Source organism: Ursus americanus, chromosome 16 (genome assembly GCF_024610735.1).
Source record: "Ursus americanus isolate L20-20 chromosome 16, mUrsAme1.1.p, whole genome shotgun sequence".
NCBI lineage: Eukaryota > Metazoa > Chordata > Mammalia > Carnivora > Ursidae > Ursus > Ursus americanus.
The window spans coordinates 31,535,636-31,559,224 of NC_142142.1; the positions used below are offsets into that span (position 1 = coordinate 31,535,636).

General features: G+C 39.8%; 1 protein-coding gene across 1 annotated transcript in view; it reads right to left on the reverse strand.

The window, feature by feature from the left end:
* Positions 1–3,089: 3,089 nt before the first annotated feature.
* DEUP1 (deuterosome assembly protein 1) overlaps positions 3,090–23,589 on the reverse strand; it is a 60,580-nt gene continuing 40,080 nt past the window's right edge. The window contains exons 11-13 of the mRNA XM_087868018.1: positions 17,592–17,788; positions 11,080–11,194; positions 3,090–4,059 (exon numbers count right to left, since the gene is read on the reverse strand). Of these exons, the coding sequence (XP_087724144.1) occupies positions 3,883–4,059; positions 11,080–11,194; positions 17,592–17,788 (489 nt within the window). The 3' untranslated portion in view covers positions 3,090–3,882. The remainder of the gene's footprint in view (positions 4,060–11,079; positions 11,195–17,591; positions 17,789–23,589) is intronic.

Below are 23,589 nucleotides of genomic sequence, written 5' to 3' on the forward strand. Positions count from 1 at the left end.
TTGTAAGGGAGCCTTGGTGGCTCAGTTGGTTAAGCATTTGCCTTCAGCTCAGGTCATGGTTTCAGGGTCCTGGGATCGAGCCCCACATTGGGCTCCCTGCTCAGTGGGGAGTCTGTTTCTCCCTCTCCCTCTGCCCTTCCCCCTCCTCATGCTCTCTCTCTCTCTCTCTTTCTCTCCCTCTCTCTCTCCCAAATAAATAAAATCTTTAAAAAAAATCTTGTAAGTTGGGGGATTTGCACTTTTCAATATCAACACTTACTACAAAGCCACAATAATTAAGACTATATGGTATGGGCCTAAGGATAGACATATAGATCAATGGAACAGAACTAAGAGTCCAGAATATATACATTCTGTGTGTGTGTGTGTGTGTGTGTGTGTGTGTGTGTGTGTGTGTGGCTGCCTGGCTGACTTCTGTGGCTCATGCTGATATTTTGGCCTCGTTTCTGCCCTGAGAGTTCCTTGGAGGTCATGAAAACCTTCCCCCAGGGTTTTCCCTCAGTCAGGACTCAGTAGGCCCATGGGTCCATTCATTGTTCTCCCTGGACCACAGCGCAGCCTCATTGTAGGAGGGAAGAACCTTCTATCAGTTTAAATATTTTGTCCTTTAGAGTTTAGCTCCTGGTGACACTCTAGACTACAGGGTTGGAAGGATTGGGCAGAGTTTCAGTTGCTAACTGAGCTTTAAGTCCTTGGGCCCAATTCCCTCCTGCACTTTCTGCCATATTGCTCAAGTCCTGGGATTCTCAGGGTTTCATTTGCTCTGACCATTAAGCAGTACAGCTAATGTTCTGTATCAGAGTCCTATTAGATATCAGTTAAAGCATAAAAGGAATATGTATTCAGATGGTCCTATGTGAGGTCAAGTAGGAGTGAATGTCCCCCTCACATCCACAGACTTATAGTCATAGGACTCTTCTGCAGCTGATGATTTCATACATCTTGTGTTTTGTCATGGATCCATAAACTGCCTTGGATTCGTTCTATTCATTGCCTTTGCTGACGGTATCCGCCATGTCTGGATTCAATCCGCCCATCAGTCACTACTTACCAAACACCTCCCATGACTAGGACCTGAGCTAGAAGCACAGGGGAAGCAGGAAAGCCTAAGAAAACTCCTCTCTTTTAGGATCTTTTGGAGGGACAGGAGGCACATAAAGAGGAAATTGATATTAGTGGACATAATGGGATGGAGATAACCCCACCTCACTGTTGAAACTACAATTTATTCTAGATTGCTTGGGTCAGGTTAACCGTGGTTGAGGCACAGCAGGGAGCTAGACAAACTCACCACCAGGGCAGGCCTCTCTAATGGGGCAGCCTCGAAGATGGTTGGCTCTGGTTGCTCTCCCATAGTGGAAGGAGACAGTCAGGGCCTGGGTGGGGCTGCATCTGGGGATGCTGATTCGAGGGCAACTCCAAGCTCCACTTAGCCAGAGCAGCTCTGTTGACAGATAATCAAGAGTTGTCTATTGCCTTATCTGAAATTTGGGGGTTACCTCTGATTTTCCAGCAGCCCATCCTCCCTCCCCCAAATTTGCTGAATTCCCAGACCAGTTAATATGCTCCTGAGTAACTGAGAACTAAAAGTGTATATGTAAGCCGTTATGAGGCAAAACTTGAGACTCAAGTCACACTTCTTTTTGAGCCAACTTTCAGTGTTAGATGGCCTCAGGGGTCTTTCTCCTGTTTCTTTCCTTCTCCTCCCATCACGCTGTAGCTAAATCATGGGCTAAAATGGCTTCTGTAGAATGGAGGAGGCCATAACCGTTATCCATGACACGGTTTCTGGAGGAAAATGTACTGTGAGCTGAGGTAATACAGACCGCATCTGCCTGTCCTCCCACCCTCCCACCCCGTCTGAAGCTCCTGCTCCAGGGAATCCTCTGGTGTCTGGAGGGTGGGAGAGGCCAAGGGCGAGAGAGCGTAAGCAGCAGGGGGGCCTCGCTCCTTCCCTCCTCTCAGCATGCAAACAGAGCCCTGGCTTGCTTTTTATCTTGGTTCTATCTACGTTGGGCTTTAGAATTTGATTCCTTTTGAACAATGAATCCTGCTGTTAAGCAAAAAATACTGGAAACTACTGTTTTAAGAAAGTCGCTATTAAGTGCAATGCTGAACCAGTGATTTAAAAGAAGTTTGCTTAGGGACTTGAAATAATAATCCCGAAGAGCCAGTTCTCTGTGAGTCCTGGACGTGCTCCAAGTTCACGCTCTCTTGACTCTGCTAAGTTCTAAGAACACTGTAGCTAGATCTTTATTTCAGCACGCAATTTGTAATCGTGTCTCCACCCTGAAGAGAATGAAGCGGCATTCGGATTTAGGGGATTAGAAAGATATGTGTATTTAAGTTTTTGCATTGTTCGCATTTGCATGACAGATACAAAGCTTTCAGAATTGTTTGTGGAATGCCCTTTCCCTAACACATAACTTGTTCCTCCCATCTTCTAAAGATAACACTGAAAAATATTTTGTGTCCAGCCTAGAAATTACTAAATAATTTTAAAGCATCGTAACTTTTGTTATTTTCCTCATATAGAGTTTTTTTGGGGTACACTGAAGGCTTTGTACCCCTCGGATGTCTTGTCATGAAACAGGGCTTCTGCGGATAAGCCTTGTTCACCGTCTGTTGCTTCCAAAGGTGATCCTGGGAAGTAGTTAAGAGCTGGAGCCAGTAATTAGAAGCCAGGAGGCATCTCTGACTCTCTTGATTACCCAGATTCTAGAAGTTTCTTAACAGCTGGATTCCCAGGAACAAGGATTCTAGCCTTGCTGGCTTCACAGGCTTGCTTTGAGTTGAAATGGATATTCCTATGTGAAGGCTTTCTGCAAATATCAAGAGGTGTACAAATCTAACGGTCCCATCACTTAAATGGAACAGGGTTCTGCATTTTTCACATGACAATGACACTTTGTTATCTAAAGACATCTTGACTTCATCTTTCAGTATGTTGAGATTCAGTCTTTTCAAAGGGAAAAAGAAAACTATAAAAGCTGTAGGACTTACCTTGAGTATAGAGGGATTTTTCGTAAGCTTTATATAAATGTCATTTTTAGAGAAAGAAGAAGGGATTATCATGCTTATATGTTTGTAACTTGAATTTTATTGTCCACTACCATGCTATTACTGTTGTATACAGGTTTGGCATTTATGTTTTCAGTCCACAGAATTTCGTATTCCTTTATTGTATTAAAAACAGAGGTATTACAGAGAAGATTGTCACAACAGTAATGTCTTATATCTTCTTGATCTTGTTCGTGTCCGTGAAGTCATTAGTACTGACAGGACAGCATTAATCTCTGATTGGCGCACATATGTTAAGTGTGTAAAAAGCACGTTCCATGTCTTCTTGTGTTAAAACAGAGACATTACAAGGATGAATGCAGAACCAGTAAAGCTGTACTTTTCTTTTTCTAAAAGAAATTTTAGGATGTTGACATAGTTCAAAATAATGTCTTTCATTTTTAAAAAATCCTGGAGTTTTCAAACCTAGAACTGAGCCGCACTCGAGGCGCTGGTATTTGGAACGCGGCATTCCCTTTCCCTCGTTTTGTGTTGTTACAGAGGAAATGGGTTTCAGTGTACATGATTCAAGTGGGGGAAACCCCATATGTGATTCCACAATATTCCTTAGACCGGGAAACAAATCTCTTTTGGAGTAGTCATGTTTATTTTATCGTAACTCTGTAGCCAAACAATTTATTATGTAAATGCGGAAATACAAACAGCTTTATCGAACAAAATACTTACTATTTTCTAGCTGCCTCACAGAAATGATTTACTTAAGAAAACAGAACAAAATTTCTCAGTTTCATTATTCAGCTTTGTAAATATTTTGCCAGAGCTCTTTTTCTCAGGATGGGGGAAACAAAAGAGTTTAAAAGCTCATATGTGTCTATTTTGTTTTAGCTTGGTGTATTTATTAAGAGTAAATTCTGTATGTCTTTGCAGTTCATCAATATGTGTATTGAGAAGTTTCTCAAATTCTTTCGCTCGCTTCTCTTCCTCCAGAAGGAAATGCTGTGCAGCCAGAGAGGCTGGGAAGACTATATCTGGGGGAGACTAAAGAGAGAAAGAAGTGTTAGATGGGGAACACAAAGCCTTCTAAACCTTCCTGTTTCCAGGCATGCATCATCCCTGGCATGGTCAGACGGCGCAACTCTTAATGAAATAATCCAGGCTGAACTCTCTCTGCGGTTGTAATACAGTGACTGCTCGTGAAATCCTCAAGGAACAAAAACATCACAGCACCATTATATTCGAAAGCTCTAGAAATGAATATTACCATCTCCAACTGCAAAAGTAGAGACAAAAAAATTACCATGGAACTTACTTAAAACATACTCAACTGATTTGTAAAACCAAGGGTATTCATCTGAAAATAGACAACTTCAAAAAGCTAAAGTGAAGATTATAGGTGACGTGGGCAAAGAAAACTTATACAGGAAAAAAAAAAATTAAGGATTGCCTGAAAAAGGGAGCTAATTGCTGTCTGGAGTCGGCCAGGTGAGGAGGGCTGGCAGCATGATGTATGTGGGGTACGAGCGGCTTCCCCATGGGGAAGACCCTAATGCTGGCATGTAGCTCGTCTGCCCAGTTGGAGCTGACAAAGCCTCGGTGGTTAGCGCCCAGTTACACACTTCGTGCTAAGATGGAAGTGCTTGCTCATGGAACCGCTTGTGACCTGTGAAGTCCTAATTTATGCCAAGTGACTTAGCAGAGCCCATTCTAGAAGAATCTCTGATAGAAAAAAATTGCCCCGTGTGGCCTCTGGCAAGTTTACTAGGCAGGTTGCATTGAAGGTCCTTAAGCTTCTGGAGCAAGGCCAGGCCGTCTGTAGCAGAAAACTGTATACTATTCACGAAACAGTTCCTGTAATGCTCCTGAGGCCTGGCTGAGGCCGAGCACCGAACAAGTGGATAGGAGGACCGGATCTAGCTCTGTCCTTGGCCACTCCAGTGGAATTATGGCTGGGCCCAACGGCACGGCCTCCCTTTCACCAAGGCTCGGTTAGCTAACTGTTGCCGTTGAGTATCTGATCTGCTTGAGACAGGAGTTCCTGACATGGCGCCACCCCTCGAGGAGACTGACCAGCGTCCTGGTGCAGTGAGTTGACACCAGGTCCCTCACTCCTTGGAAAGGGCAATGTTTTATCCTTACCAGCACTGACATGTATTCTATGGGTTTGTCTTTCCTGCCTGAAGGGGCTTGGCCTTGACCACTACCTGAGAGCCCCCAGAGAGGCTGATTTACTGATGTGGGATCCTGAGTCATAGTGAAGGAACCCAGCGTACAGCAGAAGAGTAGGGCAGGGGGCGTGACCGTGGCCCTCAGGGGTCTTCCTGCCTACAGCACTACCTAGAGGATGCTAGGCTGACAGGCCGCTTGAAGGCAGAGGGGGGCATCGGCTGGGGAATTTTATCCTACGAGGCCGGGTACTGTTCTTCAGGATATGGTATAGACTTTAAACCAACGGCTACTGTATGCTACTGTGTTCCCACCAGGCAGAATACACGAATCCGGGAACAAAAGGGAGGATGGAGGAAGGGCTCCACTCTATCATTTCTGTTGACCCACTTGGAGAACTTGTACCTTCTGTCTTTGTGTCTTGAGGCTCTGCTGATGTGCAGGTCCTGAGTCTCAGAGAGGGAAATGTCTCCACCAAGGGACCTATAAGAGTCTCACTAAGCTTAAAGCATTGGCCGGCACCTTGCGCTCCTTGTGCCAACAGATCAGAGGCTCAGAAAAGAGGTACCACCCTGACATCACAAAGACCACTGCTACATAACGGAGGCGGTGAGGAATGTGTCGATATGCAGGTGAGCCACTGAGGTTGCTTTTAATATTCTCATGCCAGTTTCAACTGTAAATGGCAAACCACATGCTGGCAAGGGCGTGGGAGCCTAGAAAGGGTGAAGACACGATGACTCTCAGTCAGGTCCTTGAGACCAGTTACAGCATCAAGGCCTGTAGTTTGTCGCACTAACCCTCCTCTTATTAGCTTTCCCAGAAATTGTGGCCAGCCAGAAGCTTGGAGAAGATAGCCCTGAATGGAATGAACAACAGGAAGAGAACGTGGGTCTGAGTGGTGCAAGAGGTGGACTGTAGCAGATGCCGTTGGTGCCCTACGGGGGTTCCCTTCACCGGGCTGGTGCGTCTATCCTCCAGCTGCTGTGGGTGTTGGTTCTCTGGAGACGTGCCCTCAGCTGGGCTGCAGTCCCCTGCCTCATCTGAGAAGTTGCAGTATCCCCCTCAGCCCATTCGCTCTCCTCTCAGAGGCAAGGACTGATTGACACGGGGCCCAAGTCGCCAGACTTCTTGTCTCCAGGGGAACCGACTCTGCTGTGCAATTCGTGCTCCAAGCTCCTGGTGAGACCAGGCCAAGCTAGTCTCTATTGAGATCTCAGCCTTGTTTAGCTTTTCTCCCCTCCCCTAGGCTGCTTCCCTGGCCCTCCTTCTGCCGAGAATACTACCTTTGATAACTCACTTTCGTAAGACTCTCCATCTCGGATTTTAGGAAACCTGATCGCAGACGGATGACTTCCTAACTTCCGGCTTGAGTGATGACTGCTTTACAGATTTGCACCAGGGGTTCCCTCTGCCAGAAGCACCCTTCCTCCAGATCTTTGAATCATTTTTCTTTTCTTTCTTTTTTTTTTTTTTTTGAGTAATTTAGGTCTCAACTTAGTGTCCCCTCCTATTTTCCAGGCCACTCAACTGAAAGTAATACCTCACACTCCCATCACTTCCTATCACATCACCGGCTTTTCTTTTCGTCATACAGCTTGATATTTTTTATATTTTCATTTTTTTCCAGTTATTAATTGTCCCCACCCTTTTTTGAGGTAAAATGCACATCAAAAGAAATATTTTTAATGAACCATTCAGTGGCATTTAGTACATTCACGATGTTATGCAACCACCACCTCTATCTGGTTCCAAAACAGTTTCATCATCCTGTAAGGAAACTGAACCTATGAAGCCACTGATCCCCACTCCCTGCTCCCCGCGCTGCCCTTAGTAACCACCAGTCTACATCCGGTTTCTATGATCTACCTATTCTCAGCACTTCATATAGGTGGAATCATAAAATATATGACCTTTTGTGGCAAATTGCTTTCACTTAGCCTAGTGTTTTGGGGGTTCATCCACCACACTGTAGCATATATCACTACTTCGCTCCTTTTTATGGCTGAATAGTATTCCATCGTGTGTCTGTAACACTATTTGTTCATCTGTTCATCCATCTGCGGAAGGAGTTCTTCTCTTTCACCAAACTGTAGACTTGTCTGTCTCATCAAAGATGTGTTTAGAACAGAACCTGCCATACACTGGGTCCTTATAATACATGTTTATTTTATGACTGAATGATGAACATTAATATTTAAGGGGCAGGTATAGGAGAAAGACTGCTTGGAAGCAGACTGGGAAAAAATAACCACAAAGGCAGCAGGAAAGTCAGTGGAGAATAGGGTTACAGAAGCCAGAGGACATGAGTTTCAAGAAAAAATGATTAAGGAAGACGAGTTCTTAAAGCCATATTTAGTTAACAACTAGAAGGTTGCTGGTGGTCTTGGAAGGAACAGCACGGATGTAGAAGTTAAAATGCAGAAATGGAGGGAAGCCACTGGACCCAGAACAGTGGACTGGGCCATGTCTTTCAGGGAACATCACAGATGAACTTCCCCATGCCCAGACCGAAAACAGTAGAGAATTTTCTTTCCTGGCAACTCTGGAGCTATGAACTTCCTCAAAGGAGTAACGCAGACTTTTAAAGATAGAAGGAAGCCCAGTGTTTATTAAGTTAATACGACAGTTACTCTCGTATGCTTTTCATGTGCGTACGAGTGCGACACACTCAGTGCTGGGGTTACAACAGTAAACAAAGAGAGAAAGTTCCTGCTTTCATGGAGCTTAAATTCTAGAGGAGGGAGGCAAACACACAAGCAGACGTGAAATGTCTCATGGTGAAGTGCTATGAACAAAACGGACCCCAGGATGAGGGCTCAGGGAATAAAGAGGGAGGAGCTACTGTGGGTTGGTTGCTCGGGCACCTGTATGTGAGCAGAGACTAATGGTGCTAAAATGCTAAAATCATCTGACATTAGAACCATATGGCATTTAGCAATTCATCATGTTTGGTTTCATTGGAGTATATGCTTACTTTGGAGTCCTTCAAGATCCAAATTTTGTTGATACAGAATTTGCTAAATCCCCTTAGCGGTTCCCAGAGCTTAAATAAGGAAGTTTATTTCAGTTACTTTATTGGTATGAAATTTTACTCTGTTCAAATAATTCTGGCATTTTACGTGGAGATGAAAACAAAAGAGCATTTCAAGGCTTTAGAGATCTCTAACGCTTCAAAAGTTAATCGTTTTAAGTCTTCTCCTTCCACAAGAGCTTAAATCTTACTTCCAGTCTCTAACAAAAGAAGGTGTTAGATTCCAGAAAAGCAGAAAAGTACTCATGGGATATCCCATCCAGTTAAAACATTTTCTGTTGTTGTCATTCTTTACAATTTGTATCCAATATTAGTATATCATGGAGAGGTACTGAAAAATTACGTCGTACTTTGAATACAGGTGAAAGCAACTGTAAGAGTAATACTACTTACTTTCTGAGGTATATCTACCTTAAGAAACCCTGTGATTATTATGTTCAAGAAATTAAATCATAAGGCAGAAAATTTCAGCCCAGAACTGAAAAATGTAAAAAAGAGTCAAATGAAAATTCAAGAACTGAGAAATATAAGACTGAAATTAACCTACATGAGACCACTTTCTTAAGACGGGGAGAGGTGGCTCTTTTATGCATAGAAACCAACGCAGAATCAAAGAAAATGAAGAAACAGAAGACTATGAAATTAAAAACCCTTCCCACCTGTTTTATGAGGTCAGCGTAATCTGATACCAAAGCTTGACAAGGACAGCAAAGGAACATTACAGGCTAATTTCTCTAGTGAACACAAAGTAAAAATCCTAAGCCAATATGAAGAGACCAAATGCAGTTATCAAGTGGAATTTATTCCAAGAATTCAAAGTTGGGTCAACAAGAAAAAAATCACATTAACCAAGAAAAGAGAAAAATTATATGGTCATTTCTTTTCTTTTCTTTTGGTCATTTCAAAAGAAGCAGTAAAAGCATTTGATAAAATTCCATATTAATTCATGAACAAAGTTAGCAGTCTAGGAATAAAAAGAATTTCCTTAATCTTTTTAAAGGAATCTACAAAATATCTATAGTAAATATCCCACACAATGGTGGAATATTGAAAGCTTTCTTTGCAATTGAGAATGAGAGAAGGATACTGCCTACACCATTTCTGCCACTCAACATTTACTGGAGGCCTTAGTACAATAAAAAAAAAAGAAAAAAAATTATAAAGATATGAAAGTAGAAAACAAACTGTCATTATTTTGATTCTGAATATAGAAAATTCAATAGAATCTATAGGACTGGAACACATGTGCAAATTCAACTGAGTATTTTCATGGGAAAAGTGTTGAGAATACTACCTTGCACCATATGCAAAAATTGATTCCCGGTGGAGATATAAACATGAAAGGTAAAGAGCCAAAAGTTCTAGAAGATAACATAGGATAATATTTTTATAACTTTGGGACAGGCCACGTTTTAGATAGGATACCAAAAATGTTAACCATAGAGGAAAAGATTCATAAGTTGGAATGTATTAAAATTAGGAACTCATGGTTACCAAAAGATACTATTAAGTGAAGAGGCAAGTAAGACTAGGAGAAGATATTTGCAATATAGATGATCAACAAAGGGCTTATATTCAGAATATATAAAGAACTCCTACAAATCGATGAGAATTAAGTCAGTCCAATAGAAAGTTAGGCAAGGAAACTGAACAGACACTTTACAAAGGAGAATATCAAAATGGCCAATAAATACATGAAAATGAGCTCAGCTTCATTATTTACCAGACACATAACTAAGACCACAACAGAAAGTTACTACACACTGACCGGGAAAGCTAAAATTAAAAAGACCGATAATACCAAGTGTTGGAGAGAATACATAACAAGAAGAACACTCATATACTATATATTGTGGTATTAACTGGCTCAAACAGTTAGGAAAACAGTTTGGCATTGCCTCCTAGACCTGCCCGTATGCGTATCCCATGACCTAGCAGTTCCACTCTTGGGAATATACCCAATGGAAATGTGTACACACGTGCACCAGAAGACACATACGAGAATGTTTTTAACAGTATTGTTTGTAATTATTCCCAAGCAGGAATAACTCAAATGCCTGCCAACAGTAAAATGGATAAATTGTAGTATCAATCTATGTAGCATTTATATACAATGGAAAACACTGTAATAACAAATGTTATAGAGAAACAGAAATGGATCAACTACAACCATATAAGACAATGTGGATGATGAATCTCAGAAAAAATGTTGAGCAAAAGAAGCCAGACACAAAGAACACATAGAGTATGAAACCACTTACATAAAATTTACAAATGGCCACAACTAATTCATGACATTCAAAGTCAGGATAGTGGTTACCTTGGGAGCAAGTCGAAGGACTGACTGGAAGGGGATGCGAGAGGTGCTTCTGGAGTGCTACCAGTGTTCTGTTCCTTACCTGTGTGGTAGTTACACTGATGTTCCCTTTGTGATAATTCATCAAGGTGTCCAACTGTGATTTGTGCATATTTCGGTATGTATATTAGAGCCAAGAAAAAGATTCTTTTTTTAAACAGGCATAAAAGAGCACTTGTAGCTCTTTAAAATATGCAGGTCATAGAGGGTTCATGGAGTGTCTAGAGATGAGTCCTAAGCCCCTGCATTTTTAAAAAGCATCACCAGTAATTCTGGCCTGCACTGGAGGTGAATAACTATAGATTGAAACACTTCATGCAACATTATGGATCTCTTTTCCTTCTATGGAAAAGCATGGCCAAGTGACTCGCAGACTCACCTTGGAGTCCTAGCCAAGGAGCAACTTTTTTTTTTTTTAACAACTATGTATACATCAGTATATAAGTACCAGTGTAAGAGTAATCACTCCTTAAAGGGAAAGATTAACCAACAACCAGCAACTCACCAGTGGGAACATTTCGTCGTCACTAACCAGGGGACTTGTCATTTCTTTGGTTTGAAACGGCAAAGGTGGCAGTGGTGGCGTCACGCTTCTGTTTGGCTCACGATCTTGGCTGAGTCTAGAAGAGAAGCATGGTCCTCGTTTGCTGCTCCCAACAATACTGTTCGTTCATGTAGCTAAGGGTTTAAACTTCTCTGATGTCTAACAGGCCAAGGGGGGAGGCGTGACAAAAGGTTTGGTATCTCTTTGAAAATCATCTTCCAGATGAGTCATTTCTAACGATTCATAATGAACAGGAAACTTGGTAATTGTTAAAAATATTCTTCTATTCTTACTGCCTATATTGTATCGCTTTCTGTGTTTTACTTTCGGGTCTCAGTGCCATTTAATTAAATAACATGATACTAGTTTGGGAAGAATCTCGAAACAGCTCACACTGCTGCCCTTGACAATTCTAATAATTCTCTTTTTGTACTCTCGATTTCACTTAACGTCGTTGGTTTTCTTAACAGAATTATGCTTCTTTTTTTTTTTTTATGCTAGAACAAGCCCTTGTACAAGAATTCTAATTCCTATAGGGCTTAATAATTTGTAACTTTTTGGGGCGCCTGGGTGGCTCAGTCAGTTAAGCATCTGCCTTCAGCTCAGGTCATGATCCCAGGGTCCTGGTGTCAAGGCCCGCATCGGTCTCCCTGCTCAGCAGGGAGTCTGCTTCTCGCTCTGTCCCTCCCCCCTGCTCATGCATTTACTCTCTCTCTCTCTCTGAAATAAATAAATAAAATCTTTTTTTAAAAAAGAGAATAATTTGTAACATTTTTGCAATTTATATCATCTCCTAAACTCTTCCACACTTAGGAGTTGTGTGACCTTGACCTTGAACAGGAAACTATATCTTTCTGTGACTTTAATTTTTTTATTGATAAAAAATGGGTTGTTGGGTGAATTGAACTCCACAATTGGGATGAAAGCTACCGTACAGACTTGGTTATTTGTGCTAAAATATAAGGTAGAAGATGAGACTGAATAAAATAGCAGTGAGATTTTAAATTTTGGTATGCTGACTAAACAAATGAATAACAAAACAAAAAACTGAACCAATTTCCCGCAAAATTTTACATAAAAACGTCCTAACAGTATGAGCTATTTGGGACTAAATAAATGTCTTTCTGAACATTAATTCGTGAAATTGAGGTTGAAATTCAATCAAAATCATCAAAGCCCATGAAAACACAAGAATCCCTTCAACTTGAAATTATTTATTCATTTTTACTGATTATTCAAATTCTCCACAGGTATTGATTTACCATTTTCAAAGCCTTCATATTTTAATTTCACGCAGTTCCAAAAAAATTCACATTATTGTTCTCTGTTCTTACCCAAAGACTATCTATACAGACTTGTTTCCTATTATGTAAACATTTTCAAAGTGATGCATACAAATAACAATAGAAGTTAAGTGAGACATCTGTAAATTAGGACATAAAAACAAACACAACATGTTTTCCATTCTTACTTATCTTAAAATATATCTTTTTTTAAATCCATTCTCCCAAACCATAATTACCATGGAAACAGAACAGCCAATTAAACTGAAATAACATGGTTTATGATGTGCACGTTAAGCTGGAACGTCCCACGTTTCAGATAGAATTATAACAATTGCAGAATACATCTGCAGAGTCTTCAGCTGCACCTTTTAATTTGAGTGAAGCTACCATCTATACTTCAAAGCACAGTGGGAAAAAATAAGATAATTATAGAAGGGACTCAAGAAATATATATCTCTTTGTAATCTCAATTATACAAAGATTTCAGGGAAAGTATTATTTGTCCAAAATTTTCTACAGAATTATCTCAATTATCCATTTTGTTTTGGATGTATCCATACAGTTTTACAGTGTTAATTCCTAAAACTTATATCTGAACATGCTTTTTACTGTAAGATCCATAAAACGTAGAGATTGAAAAGAAAGACTACATTATGGAGTAGAATGCTTTTGCTTTAAATAGGCTTTATATCTGCAAAGTTCTTCTCCTAGAATGCAGCTACTCAAATACTTCATGAAACCACCTTGCAAAAAAATGCTCAGACTATCAATTTAAAAGCTCTCTTAAAAGTAATTTCCGAAGGTTTTTATTTCCCTCTCGCAAGCTGGTCTTTTCAGTTGGCTTTTCCACAGGCCCTAAGTCAGGGCCTCTGGCTACTTCGGCCAGGCGGGCAGGACCCAGTTGTCGTTGGGGGCAGAACTCTGCCCACTTGAGACTGTGGAGTCAATTGTCTGCAGTTTTCAGAGATGTCTCACGGTACCTCCACTCTTGGCCCTCTTAATTCTCCCCGGGCTACAGGATAAAGTCCTCAGCATGGAACAGGAGCCCTTCCCAAGTGCTAATTTGCCTGCTTCCAGCCTCCCTTCTATCCCTCCGTCATGCGCCCCGTTCTGTGAACTACTCATTATTGCCTGGCCCACAACCGTTCAGCCTGCTGTGTTTTGCTCCTTATTCAGTAACACCTTGGTACAAAATTTTCTCAACTTACTTTTTTTGCTTCTCGACGACTATTCGTTCCTTGACGAGGGATTCTGTGAGAGTAGTTATGACAAACCTACCAACTTTGTGGTTTTCTTAGGATTAGAATTTTTATTTATTAACTAGATTTGAAGCAATTTAAGTGATTAATATTTATGATCACTAAAGTCTGTCTAGTACATCATGTAACCTTTAAAACCATACATTGACTTTTAAGTATGTACCATATATAGAGATGAAATCCCATTTATTACAAAATTGAGTTGTCATTAAAATTAGTCATACATTAATTACTTGATAGCACTATTCCAAATCAGCTTGTAAATTATCCTTAAACTTCAAAACTCTAACTTTTAAAAACTTTTAAAATATTCAATACATCCTCACCAAGTTCAATTACATCTTATTCATAATTTTTTTAAGTGCTGAATAACTTTCTTATCGGAAAGGAAATCTGTTGGAATATCCTGAAATGCTTTGCATTTTAAGTGGATGAGCATGAAGAGCTTCTTACTACTTCTAATAGGAATGAAAAACAACAACTGGGTTACTTCCGAGTAGATAAAAGATTATTTAAAAATGTATTATGCGAAATAAGTCAATCAGAGAAAGACAGTTATCATAAGATTTCACTCATATGTGAAATTTAAGAAACAAAATAGAGGATCACAGGGGAAGGCAGGGAAAAAATAAAATAAGATGAAATCAGAGAGGGAGACAAACCGTAAGAGACTCTTAACCATAGGAAACAAACCGAGGGTTGCAGGAGGGGAGGTGGGTGTGGGATGGGGTAACTGAGTGATGGGCATTGGGGAGGGCACGGGAGGTAATGAGCCCTGGATGTTGTAGGCAACTGATGAATCCCTGAACTCTGCCTCTGAAACTAGTAATACACTATATGTTAATTAATTGAAATCAAATAAAATTTAAAAATAAAAATGTATTATGTGAATCTTCCTCATCTAAAAGGAGGAAGCGGCTAAAAATTAGACTTAAGAATTTTGTGGGGACACCTGGGTGGCTCAGTCAGTTAAGTGTCTGCCTTGGGCTCAAGTCCTGGTTCTAGGGTCCTGGGATCGAGTCCCACATCGGGCTCCCTACTCAGTGGAGAGTCTGCTCTTCCCTCTGCCTGCAGCTCTCCGTGCGTGTGTGCTTTCTCTCTCTCTGACAAATAAATAAATAAAACCTTTAAAAAAAATTTTGTGGAACACTATCTTCATATACTTTCACCTAAAAGCTTTCTCCTTTCTAAAATAGTTTAATGAGACCTCACCGCATTAGCTACTGCTATGTAAATACGACTCAGTATTTTCCGATGATTTTTATGCCTAACAAATACATACAGCTTTTACAATTTGGCTTCACTGAGCTGTGCTGTGAGGGAGAGAAGGAACATTTCATTTTTCACTTGCTAAAATTAATAGACATGTACTTTACAGCTCTCCACTGCGGAGCTCGCTGTCCTTGCAACTCAACAACGCTTTCCCCATAGCGGGTTCTACATGGTAATAATTTATTCAGAACATTTGAAATGCGGTTTCTTTTAAAAATCAGGTCACTGGAGAACACTGAAATCAGACAAGGCATTAAAACAAATTTAATGAAACTTGCAACAGATGAGACCGGCAGGACACAAGGCTCTGCCGCAGGAATAGTCGTCCAAACTGCTTATTAAGATAATCTCCTGCTGAGCGTTTTGCCTCTTGTGTTGCTTTCTGTGTCCCCTACTGTCTTGTTTTTGTTAGGTGCTTTTAACACATTCTGTGCCGTCCAACAAAGAAAAAAGGGGGCAATCCAAACAATAAAATTACATTTTAAAAATAATAAAAGGCGGAGTAACTGCCTTTTAAATAACAACTCCTGGTACCCTCATCTAAGCCTTTCAGAGTTACTCCCAACCAGCAAGAATAGGGAACAGCGGTCTGCACCTAATGGGGGCTCGTCCTGACTAACATACACAGAAAGACCCTGATCATATCTTTAGGGGCCTCGTTTTCTCTTGACAATGAAAAAACCGTACACACGGGCTCGTGATTTGACCCACGGAGAAATAAATCCGTAGAGTAGGGAAGCGCTGTAGGAAGGGTTTATCCTATATTAGAAAAAATATTTTCTAGGCCACAATCAAAACGGGATCCCTTTTGGACAGACTTTCGGTTCTACTGGCCAGCATACATGGCACATTCACCGGAGAATTGGCCCATGGTTATGCTTCAGTGACCGGTTCCATCCGCACCCCCGCCTCCGCACCGGCACCCCACCCCCCTCCGGGCCAGCATCCTACCATCAGTGGATTTTTTAGGGTAACAGCCAGTCTGCCCTCAGTACCTTCCTGAACTACGTGAAGAAAGGTTAATAACTTAGCACTTTGAATGTTTGTTTCTTGCGTGGGATTAGGACATATCCTCTAACACGGACGGGGCTGAGGTGACACCAGTAGGAGAGACACACGCGACATCCACAAGAATGTTGAACAGACGTATTTTTTGCTATGTCCCATGGATTTACGGATTCATCCACCTGTAGAACTGGGCATGCTCTGTTACAAAGATGAGCCTGGCATCAGCCCTCCTGCACAGGACTACCTTTGAGGAAATGTCAGATTCAGCCATTTGGCCATCAACACCGACATTTTAGGCACTGTGAAGTGTTGAGGAAGTATTCATATTATTATCAGTGATAGCGATTTTGTTAGTAATGATAATATCCATAAGAATGGCTAACATTTATGGAAATATGTGTTTTACATGGAACTATGTGTTCTCTCATTTCTCACAAAAAAACTTGTAATTATTATCCCTATTTATCAGATGAGAAATTGAGGATCACAAAGGTTCCGTAAATTTCCCAAGGTTGTAAATATTATGTTATATGAAAACAGTATGTATGGTTTTCCTACTAAGCATAATGAGTTCTTGGGCAAAATTGTATTGAAGTTGGGTCCTATCAATTCACCATTTTGTGGCACTACGAAATGTGAATAAATCTGATATTCAGTAAGTTGGGGGAGTGTTGCACACCACACCCCTTCTTGACCTTCACAATGTGCATTAACATATTAATGACTCAGAGCTGTCCTGCTAGAAAAGAAAGGTGTTGATTTTTCTGAGAATTTAAGTCTGGGAAAAGAGTGAAAAGTCTCCAGTGACAGTTCTGATGCCTTAAATATTTTATTAAAGTTGAATAAATTAGTCTAATTTTATGGTTGACATATTTACTTAAATTTTGAACTAAGACACTTTAAAAGGGGATCATGTGGATAGCAGATATTAATTCTCCACACGCTTCTCTTTACTCAGAGGAAACCTCCTACCCACCGTCCAATACTTTCCCTAGGAAGCGACCACTGGTTTGTTCCCACTGCTGGAAGGTTGGTATAAAGTATATATTTTGGGGGCGCCTGGGTGGCTCAGTTGTTAAGCGTCTGCCTTCGGCTCAGGTCATGATCCCGGTGTTCTGGGATCGAGCCCCGCATCGGGCTCCCTGCTCAGCGGGAAGCCTGCTTCTCCCTCTCCCACTCTCCCTGCTTGTGTTCCCTCTCTCGCTGTGTCTCTCTCTGTCAAATAAATAAATAAAATCTTTTACAAAAATAAAAAAATAAAGTATCTATTTTGAATTTAAGTCGGAAGTGACATTGTCCTATATTTCTATTTTGTTTGAACATATGTAACATATGAAAATCTAGTTTTTCTTAGGACATTAAAAAATAAGATATTTGCTTGTATATTTTGTTGCCACATCAGTGTCTAAGAAGGGTCTGAAGTGACGGAAATTCACTATAACACTACCACTTCCCTGTTAGATTTTGAAAGCTATCGACAGCACAGAATTTCATATAAAACAACAGGTCTATACTACGCATTATCGCTGTAAAATAAAATTTAAACAACTGAAGCGCAAGTTTATAAAATTCTATTTTGAATTGTTTCAAAATAAATTTCTATTAGATGTTCATACATTTGATACCTTATATAAGGGAGTTAACTTACCTATCTTCATGTTTTTCCATTTTTATTTGGTTTTGATAGGTGTACCGTCCCATTTCCTCATAGGTATTTTGGTTAGCCCATGCTGATTTGCCGCTGGCACGAAGTTTTGCAAGATCATTTCGGAGCCTTTCATTCTCATATTCCAGCTTGTTAATAGATGTATGCCTTGAATGTTCCCTGTTAGTGAAGTCCATACTCTAGAGAATAAAAAAAAAATCACTGAAAAAACTGTTCCTTATAAGTGACGCATATTTTCTGTGCATTTAGACATGTCTGTTGGAAGGGGACTTCCATTGGAGTCCAAAGATACGGCTCTCCTCCTGTGTGCCTCCTAAAGCCCCTTCCTGCTCTCACCTCCTCACAACACAGATACTCAGCGACAGCTGCCACTGAACACATCGTGAGAAAAGCAGTTCATACACTGGTGTCCATGCTCACGTATGTACGCATTAGCATTCTCTGTGTCTGGGACAGATTGGCTGCATTTAAGAGTTTTCACGTCTATAGGGTATGTCTTCTGGTGTTAATAATGGAACCAGAATTCACATACATTTCAGTTTTGAAAGACTTTTTTTCTGACGACAATAACACATGCCATTATAGAAAAATCACATATTGATTCCCCACAGTTGGGTGATGCAACAAATTATATACAAAATCCATATAGACTAGAGTCTGCTTCTGGACCATTTTAAAGCAAAGATCTAACAGCTGAGATGGCGGCGGTACCACAGTTCTGAGGAGCTGTGGTTTCATGATGAAGTGTTACTAGCTGGTACGCGCCGCCCAATTTTTAATGTGTCTTAAGAACAGAATGCGAAACATGTTTAAATCACAAAATGAGCCGTTTAGAGCAACGCCAAGATTTCCGATGCTTTTTGAATTAAATGCTGTAAGAAGTTTCTTAGGGAGAGTCTAAACTTTTCTTCTCACAAAGTTTTAAAAAACAGGTTATATTCTCACGAGAAAACTTGTGAAAATGCTCTGAGTCTAAGTAGTCCTGGCTAGTCCTGTGATTTAGGTATCCGTGAGTGGTGTGGTTGCTGATTCAACAATGCTTCTAATGTTGTCAGAGGGTAATATTGTAGCACAAGAAGCATAACATGGATACAATTTTTGAAGCTACAAACTTCTTTGGTGAAAAGCCCATAAGACTATAGATGAAAATGGCTTAAAACTTTTATTTTGAAGTTTCTACACGTAAGGCTTTGACATGGAAGACATTTCACGGACTAAGCACCCCATAAAGTCATTACAATTTTTTTGACAGAACTGCACATTTTAAATTATTCATATACTATCATATTAGTATTAGGATTGACAGCTAAGGGTATAAATGTATACATACTAGGTATTAAAAACGTTTACCTATTTCTTTTATTTTTTGCTTCAAAAGCCAAGTCTGCTTACATTTCCTGTTTACTGCCTAACATGCTATAGAAGCTCATGAATCGTTAGAATGGAAGAAAATTCTCCAGGAGGGCAAATTCCCCCAAAACAATACAGAAAGGGTTATGTGTTTATACAGCTATTGACCATGGTGTCCTTTGGAAAAGAAGGACCTTTGACGGTATTTCTCTGCTTGGTGGTCCCTTGCCTTTAAGTATGTCTTCACGTTCCAGATACACCAGTGCAGATAAAAGAGTGATCTGTACTATGCTTTACAAGACAAAGGATTGTTTATTCTAAAATGAGAGCAGATTTGCAATAAATATGAAGGAGAGGGTCTTATAAAATTTTGCCCTTCATAAGGAAAATACTCATTTGAGCGGATCTGGTCAAGAAAGGTCATGGAAGAGATGGAAAATTTTACTCCTAAAAAAAAATCTATTCATTAAATAAATAATTCTTGATGGTCTGCTGCTCAGTTATAACTTTATTTAAGCCTTTTCTATAAAATTAGATTTCATGTGATTCTTTTTGGCCCAGTGTTGGTTTAAAGTAATTAAGAATGATAGTAATAATTTTTTTAAAGACTCCATAATTTTCTAAATGCACCATAATTAAATAAGTGTTGTGAGTATGACCTGAAAAAATTACACAGGTGATGTATTTACATGATTTATATTTAAAAGCATAGCCTATTTTCCTTGACAACAGCATTTTGGGGTTCTCTCATTTCATGTTTCTTTTAAATACTTTTCTAATAATTTCAGGAAATAATCCTCTACTAAATGGTTATCATGTGAAAATAGGCACTGATTAAATTCTACCTCTGTGTTTCTGATGGCTTATTTTATAGGCCTGTTATTCCAAAATTTTCCCCTCAAATTTTAGGGGTTTGTAGTTTTAACCCATTGCTTCATTCTTGAAATGGCAAAACCTCCTAGTGCCTACGTGCTTTGACATGCTAGCATGAGACCAGTTGAGTTACTGAAGTGTCTGAATAATAGTATTTTATATGTTCACTTTTTCTTTTAAATTCATGTATATTCAACAATAATAGGCTAACAAAGTATTCCTACAGAAGGACAGGCTTTAATCATGTTTTATGGTTAGTATATTCATTTATAATATGTAAATGGATGGATTAGATACTTCTAACCACGAGGGTACTAATTTTCTAGGCTATTATTTTATTTGGCAAACTTTATGGACAGTGAAGGGCAAATCAGTTAAAAATTATCATAAATTCTGAGTTCTGATTAAATCTGATTTTATGACACCTTTCTTAAATGAAGGAAAATTTACTAAATATACTTATGGGTCTAAATAAATATGGAATCACAAAAAACGATCTTGATAAACTTGATTTTTCATTAGCTACCCAGGAGGAGAATAAAGGTCAACCCCTCACACTTTTCTCTGTGTAATCGTTCTTGCACAAATCCAAGGAAAACATCTTTTTCAGAGCTACTTTGGTTGCTATTTTAAGGATTTTAGGAGACCTGAGGAGAACTTACATACCGGGTGGTTAGTCCCATCAGTGGATTCGCAGAGGGAAATGGGAGCCGCCATAGCTCCGAGCACGCAGCGGCTAAGAGCTGAGGGCAGGACCGACTCTGACTCCTGCGCTGGGGGAGGGCCTTTTTTAAACTTTCTTTCCCTAAGTGTGAATAAGCAGGGTGCTTCACAGTGAGACAGGCAGAAAATTCACAAAGTTCTAGTGATTTTGAAAGGACCTACCTTAATATCAGTAGTTTCACTTGTCTAGAAAGGAAAAACAAATAACTATTGTTTGAATAGTATCCAAATACTACATATTTTAGAAAACCTAAAAATAATGATGTAAATATTTTGTTTCTTATTGCCTGAGGTAAAATTTCAGTGCCAGTTCTTTAATTCCATGTTTATTTATCTATTCCAATTATTTCAGAAAGAATTAACTATCTCATTAGGGATTTTTAACACAACAGATAAGAGTTGTCTTTAATGTGAAATCTTAAAACTAATGAGTGCTAAAGAAGTGACATAATAGATTGCATACTCTTAACAAAAAATTCTATTTGCTCTTTTTTTAATTCAATAGACACTTGAGATCTTTCTCTTTGAGGAATGGCTTGACTATTTCAATTGTCAAACTTAATTCCAAATCTTCACACACACACACACACACACACACACAAAGAGAGCAATTATACAGTCAACTTTCTATATGAATTACAATCCTACATAAAGTGTATATGATTAAATATTATTTTAATAAGGCATCACATTGAGGGCCATTCATCAGTGGCATTTCATTGTATCATATCCAATTACCCAATCCTTAAACAAATACGTACCGTGTGTGTGTATGTGTGTGTGTGTTTGTGCGTACTAAGTGCTACAGAGGGGATCCAGTATGAAAAAGTGACCCTGCCGTCGTGGAAAATACAATAAAACTGAGTAGACAAAATTAACGTGTATGAAAAATTAGTGTATCATATAAAGTATAATTATGTATTAAATTATGTCATACCAAGTACGAACTCAAATGTTTTCTGAATCAGTGAGTGGCAAAACTACTGGACTGAGATCATGCAGGAGGTGAGATAAAACAAGGCTCTGGCAATCTCTTTAATGTCGTGAGCAATAATTTCCATGAAAACTAATTCATGCCTCTTGCACTACAGGTGAGACCCATAGAGCCACAAGTATTCTTCGAGCCCTACCCTATACCAAACCCTGTATGAAGAAGTATAAAATATAGTCCACTTCTTCCCTCAAGGAGTCTATGACTGAAGAGACAAGACATACATACACTAAACAATTAAAAAAATAAAAGAAGACAAAAACTTGATGCTACATTGTTGTAACTGCTAAAGAAAGTCCAAGAAGGAAGTAAATGGAGTCTAGAGTAACTGAAGATGAATTCATGGAGATATAATTTAATCTATGTCTGAAGGGACTGGTAGAACTTAGTAAAGTAAAACTACGTCTTTACTTTGGTAAAGTAAAGGAAAGCGTATAATGGATTCATTCACTCACTCACTCATTCATTTGTTTATTCATTTATCTAACAAAATAATTTTTTGCTGCCTCCTGCATTCGGGCACTGTACTAAGTGCTTGGGTACAATGGTAAATTAGGACCATAACTGCCCTCAATGAGCCTACTGGTAAGGGGGTGGGTAGCCGACAGGAAATAGGCAATTTTAACATTGTGCTATGATAGATGTTAAGGATGTTATGATGGTTTCAAGGAGGGACACTTAGCAGAGCAGAGGAAAATCAAAGAAGATTTGTATAGCATGTAAATTTATGCTGAGTTACCTGAAACATTAATAGGGCATAGCTACATGAAGTAGGAAAAGGGGACTTTTAGCTAGAAGGAAAGCATGTGTGAAGGCCTGGAAGCGAGAAAGAGCATGAGAAAGGACCATCACATACACAGATGAGGCTGACAGGCCCAGCTCTAGCAGAGGATTTGTGTAGGTCACTAAAGGGAAACAAAGTGGGGGAGCCAGTTAAGGAAGCCCCGGAATATGAAGAGTTCTGACTTCCTATTGGAAACTGAGCACATGTTCTTGAAAGGAAGAACAACACAAGGAAAGGTTATGTTAGAAAAGCATTCACGGTATGAAAAGTGGAGAGCTTCGAAGCCATCGGGTAATTCAGTGGAGGTAACCCGGGTGGTTGATGGATCTATCTTTTAAGAGAAAGCAGTGTCGCCAGAGCCAACAGCAACATTTGGGGAACGAGTAGAGGCAGGAACAGTAGGGTGAGGGAGGAGCCAGTAAATAAAACAGAAGAAACAGAGAGAACCACAGGATATTACAACAGTTAGTATCATGCATTTGGAGTTATTCAAACCAACTTACAACCTATGTGACCTTGGGCAAGTTACTTAAAAACTTAAAGATTTCATTCTTTTTTCTGTGAAATGAGATCATCATACCCAACCACCATATACTCCATATACTTGTATTAGGATATAGACACTGATGTATGTAAAGGGTTCAGCAGATTGTAAGGTATGTCTGTGATAAACACCCAATGAGTAGCATCTCTTTGTTGTCACACAGTTCTCCCAGTTTCCCTGACTCTCTCTCATCTCTGGTCTTTGTACATTCTTTTTTTTTTTTTTTTAAAGATTTTATTTATTTATTCGACAGAGATAGAGACAGCCAGCGAGAGAGGGAACACAAGCAGGGGGAGTGGGAGAGGAAGAAGCAGGCTCATAGCGGAAGAGCCTGATGTGGGGCTCGATCCTATAACGCCGGGATCACGCCCTGAGCCGAAGGCAGACGCTTAACCGCTGTGCCACCCAGGCGCCCCGGTCTTTGTACATTCTATTCTCTCACCATGATTCTTTCCCACCAATCCACCTGGCTGACTGCTCCCCAGATGCCTTTTATTGCTCCTAAGACAGGGTTAGGTAACCCCTATCAGAGCCCCCGTATTCTGAGCTTTCCTGTCACTCTCTAGTGTAATTATCCAGGTAACTGTCTATATCTGGTAATATATGGTCTCCTTCTACTAATATTCAGTTTCATGAATTCAAGGATCTTGTCTGACTTATTCACAATACTCACATACTGCCAGAGACATTCAATAAATATTTACAGAATGAATAA